The sequence below is a fragment of the Salmo trutta genome, chromosome 19 (genome assembly GCF_901001165.1).
Source record: "Salmo trutta chromosome 19, fSalTru1.1, whole genome shotgun sequence".
Taxonomy (NCBI): domain Eukaryota; kingdom Metazoa; phylum Chordata; class Actinopteri; order Salmoniformes; family Salmonidae; genus Salmo; species Salmo trutta.
The window spans coordinates 35,942,186-35,947,422 of record NC_042975.1 but is presented as its reverse complement, the minus strand read 5'-3'; the positions used below and the strand labels follow the sequence as shown (position 1 = coordinate 35,947,422).

Here is a 5,237-nt window from a genome sequence, read left to right as displayed (position 1 = left end):
TAGTAGCAGTAGTAGTAGTAGTAACAGCAGTAGTAGCAGCAGCAGTTGTAGTAACAGCAGTAGTAGCAGCAGCAGTAGCAGTAGTGCGTTGCAAGGTAACGAAGGAAACGATGACACTTTTTATGAATCTACTGGCCATGTGTATGTTGTCTAGTATATCATGGGCAGGATAGGCTCTAACAATGGGAATTCCAAACCACCTGTTGTATAATAAACACTAGACTGGGGTTGTCTTGTGTATTTAGCTGTCTTACAGTACATCTCCATGTAATAATATTACATAATGGCTAAGGGCCTCAAGTTCAAAGGTGGGAAGAAGGTTTATAGTACGAATGGATAACAAAGCTACATAAACCACCAAAATATACAGTAAGACAATGTAGTTCTCTATGGGAGAGAAAGTGTGTGTGCGTGCGTGTGTGTGAGAAAGTGATGTTTGCGTGTGCGTGAGCGAGAGAGTCAGACAGAGACCCCTCTCTGTTCTAGTGGCATATGTCTTGCTACATAACAGACGTTTGAATGTGCGCTCTGTCAACAGACAGGCCATTTCCTGTGAATTTAGCTAATTGGGTTGAAGCCCTGACTCCCACTGCTACCGGTGACACAGACAGACCTGCCCTGGGCTGCAGACAGTTTCACCCTGGTATTAATCCCTCCCTCTTTTCCTCCGTCTCTCCATCCCTCTCTCCTCCTCTCCTATCTCCTCTCCACCCTCTGTCTGTCTGGCCCTTTGTGTGTGTTGGGTGATGAGTGTCTGTTGTTGGGGCAACGTGGCTGATGCAGTTAACTGAGATTCCATAGAGAGAGGTGGTTCTAGTGCTCCTCTCTACCTGCCTGTGCAGGTTTAAAGAAGAGCCTGGACCCGTCTGTCTCTATCATCTCCATCACAAAAAACAAATAGCCTAAAGCCAGTTTATAAAAACAACAATGCTTTTTAAAGAAAGTTGTTATTGTGGAACTAGTATGTGATAGATAAGTAATAAAGCATCAAAAAAACAGAATCTTACATCATAATTAATGATAAAATATGAAATGACAGTTTCATCGCTCTCTCAGAATACTGTAATTTCCAACAAAGAGGGTTTCTGTTGAGAACAACCTGTATGAAACCTCTTGGATTCAACCTACAAAATTAAAGATCTATACTCTCTGCCTTCACCAGTATATTTCTATGTGATCGTGGCATTGTGTATTTACCAGTATCTATTGGTAACTGTAGACGGCAGACATAAAACAGTGCTTTTTTCTGTCCGTGATGTTTGTCAGGAAAGTGCTGACTCTGGTGTGCAGACAGACAAAGCGGTCTCTAGGCATTGTAATCTATGGATGTCCACTCCTCATGTTTTGCTGTTAAAGGGTTTCTCCACGTCAAAAAGCACAAGAGAGAGGATTTCGACACCCACCATCTCAGATTGCGCTGAAATGGTTTCTGTGGTTGGAAACAGATAAGATTAGCATCCCTGCAACATTATTTTGTGGAAATAGAATTTGATCTCTGAGAAATTAAGCTAATTGATTGTATCCAAATTGGCCATTTTAATTTATAGAATTCATATAATATTCAATAAATGTAGTACCTAACATCCGATTTGGCCCAAACTTTTTTCGAACAATGAGTAAGACGTGAGGAATCTAAAGAAATGGTCAAAAGCCCCCCACGGACCTCCCACACTTCACACCAATCCCACCCCAACAATGAATATATAAAATCAGTTCTCTATATTTGACTAGTAGTATGGAGCTCCAGCTCAGAGTATTGTCTCTTCATCCTATTTAATGTATTATCAGTGAATTTGGTGACGTTTTTTCCCCTGTTCAGATAAATGAGTCATTGAAGTTGTTAGGTTGATGTCCCATCCTACATCCTGATATTACAGGTTCTGACCACTAGATGGTGCTGTTCCTGCTGTTAAGTGAAATGAATCTCCCCCCCATTGTTCAAATCAAATCAAATTGTATTTGTCACATACACATGGTTAGCAGATGTTAATGCGAGTGTAGCGAAATGCTTGTTCTTCTAGTTCCGACCATGCAGTAATATCTAACAGGTAATCTAACCTAACAATTTCACAACAACTACCTTGAACACACAAGTGTAAAGGAATGAATAAGAATATGTACATAAAAATATATGAATGAGTGATGGCCGAACAGCATAGGCAAGATGCAGTAGATGGTATAGAGTACAGTATATACATATGAAATGAGTAATGTAGGGTATGTAATCATTATATAAAGTGGCATTATTTAAAGTGGCTAGTGATACATTTATTACATCAATTTGTCATTATTAAAGTGGCTAGAGTTGAGTCTGTATGTTGGCAGCAGCCACTCAATGTTAGTGATGGCTGTTTAGCAGTCTGATGGCCTTGAGATAGAAGCTGTTTTTCAGTCTCTTGGTCCCCGCTTTGATGCACCTGTACTGACCTCGCCTTCTGGATGATAGCGGGGTGAACAGGCAGTGGCTCGGGTGGTTGTTGTCCTTGATCTTATTGGCCTTCCTGTGATATCGGATGGTGTAGGTGTCCTGGAGGGCAGGTAGTTTGCCCCCGGTGATGCGTTGTGCAGACCTCACTACCCTCTAGAGAGCCTTGCAGTTATGGGCGGTGCAGTTTCCGTACCAGGCAATGATACAGCCCGACAGGACGCTCTCGATTGTGCATCTGTAAAAGTTTGAGTGTTTTTGGTGACAAGCCGAATTTCTTCAGTCTCCTGAGGTTAAAGAGGTGCTGCTGTGCCTTCTTCACCACGCTGTCTGTGTGGGTGGACCATTTCAGTTTGTCCGTGATGTGTACGCCGAGGAACTTAAAACTTTCCACCTTCTCCACTACCGTCCTGTCGATGTGGATGGGGGGGCTGCTCCCTCTGCTATTTCCTGAAGTCCACGATCATCTCCTTTGTTTTGTTGACATTGAGTGTGAGGTTATTTTCCTCACACCACACTCCGAGGGCCCTCACCTCCTCCCTGTAGGCCGTCTCGTTGTTGTTGGTAATCAGGCCTACCACTGTAGTGTCATCTGTAAACTTGATGATTGAGTTGGAAGCGTGCATGGCCACACAGTCGTGGGTGAACAGGGAGTACAGGAGAGGGCTGAGAACACACCCTTGTGGGGCCCCAGTGTTGAGGATCAGCGGGGTGGAGATGTTGTTACCTACCTTCACCACCTGGGGGCGGCCCGTCAAGAAGTCCAGGACCCAGTTGCACAGGGCGGGGTCGAGACCCAGGGTCTTGAGCTTAATGATGAGTTTGGAGGGTACTATGGTGTTAAATGCTGAGCTGTAGTCAATGAACAGCATTCTTACATAGGTATTCCTCTTGTCCAGATGGGTTAGGGTAGTGTGCAGTGTGATTGCGTCGTCTGTGGACCTATTGGGGCGGTAAGCAAACTGGAGTGGGTCTAGGGTGTCAGGTAGGGTGGAGGTGATATGGTCCTTGACTAGTCTCTCAAAGCACTTCATGATGACAGAATTGAGTGCTACGGGGCGATAGTCATTTAGCTCAGTTACCTTAGCTTTCTTGGGAACAGGAACAATGTTGGCCCTCTTGAAGCATGTGGGAACAGCAGACTGGGATAAGGATTGATTGAATATGTCTGTAAACACTGGTCAGCTGGTCTGCGCATGCTCTGAGGACGCGGCCAGTGATGCCGTCTGGGCCGGCAGCCTTGCGAGGGTTGTTAACACGTTTAAATGTTTTACTCACGTTGGCTGCAGTGAAGGAGAGCGCACAGGTTTTGGTAGCGGGCCGTGTCAGTGGCACTGTATTGTCCTCAAATAGAGCAAAAAAGTTATTCAGTCTGTCTGGGAGCAAGACATCGTGATCCGCGACGGGGCTGGTTTTTCTTTTGTAGTCCGTGATTGACTGTAGACCCTGCCACATACCTCTCGTGTCTGTGCCGTTGAATTGCAACTCTACTTTGTCTCTATACTGACGCTTAGCTTGTTAACCCAATTGACAAAATTACATATTGGTGTTCTTAACCTGTAAGCAATCTATAGACCAGGTATGACAGCAACCAATGCTTTGGTTTTGTTTACCTGGCCACTGTTTCAAATGCAAACATTTTAGCATTTGTGTCATAATTCCAATGCAAGCCAATTTTTACCTACTTTAGGATTTTCACGCTTCATATCCAAATCATCTATAAGTAACATAATTGAGTTACACTATGCATTTTTTTAAACATTAGGACATGAAATGTGAAAATGCTAATATAGCTTTTTTGCATTTTCACACTTCATGTCCAAATCATCCTAAAGTATCAAAACATTTATTGTGTAACTCAATGATGCCCTGGAGATGACAGAAACGGACCTCCTTCTGCCTTGAGATCATCGTACGATGACTCCCGAGCAAAAACTGGGTCATATGTACCTAGACTAATGGCTACTAATAATAGCAGTCAGACTCAGAAAGCAGGACACTAGAGAGAGATATCCATGTTCTTATCAAATCATCAATCTATCCCCCAACTCTATCGCTATCATACTGATTGACGACCATCCTGGGAATGAAATGAATCCAAATGGGGCAATCTGTTGCAGATAACTGTACATTATTAGGTTTGAGATGGTTAAACTAGGCGTAATTGGAATTACAAACGATTCTGAAGCAATTCTATAGATGATGTGAAATACAGAATGCAGATGAATGCACAAATATCAGTATGGCAAGGAGAAGACCAGTGAAAAACAATATGTTTGTTCTGCAGTCTGAATCAATAGATAAAATGAAAGTACACTAGGGCCTAGGCTACTTCTCCTGCAGGATCTCAGTGACATCTTCATAACATGCAACGACATTTTATCTGAATTGGAAGGAATAATAAATAGGCCTGACTGATCACCTTTATAAAACATGATATTGGTCGACAAGTAAAAGTAACATTTGGAGAAATCAAATCAGGAAACATCATACCTTTTTCCTTATCACCTTCTGACAGATGTTACAGATGTGAAATGGGTTGGAGGTGAAAGACTCCGCGCTGACGTTCATATTGGCTGCCACTTGAACAGTCCTAGACACCGTATTTTGAAAAGTTTACACAGTAACGTTACTTTTACTGTACAATTAAATTACAGTATATCCTTCACTTGTAGGTGGGTCGGCAGCGGCGGTGGTGGGTTGGAGATGGGGAGACCGAAGAGCTGTTAAATTACGAAGCCTTTCTCGAGAGTTCTATGGGCTCCGTCCTCCCCAGTCTCGCTCACCACACACAACGCCAGGCAGTTTCCGA

General features: G+C 43.2%; 1 protein-coding gene across 3 annotated transcripts in view; it reads right to left on the bottom strand.

Annotated features, from left to right (window-relative positions):
• Positions 1-5,237, bottom strand: part of LOC115154466 (sestrin-3) — a 19,433-nt gene extending 14,196 nt beyond the window's left edge. For 2 of the 3 annotated variants that reach the window (XM_029700723.1, XM_029700724.1), the window contains exon 1: positions 4,919-5,237. In XM_029700723.1, the coding sequence (XP_029556583.1) occupies positions 4,919-4,996 (78 nt within the window). In that variant the 5' untranslated portion in view covers positions 4,997-5,237. The remainder of the gene's footprint in view (positions 1-4,918) is intronic. The other variant, XM_029700722.1, reaches the window with a different exon arrangement.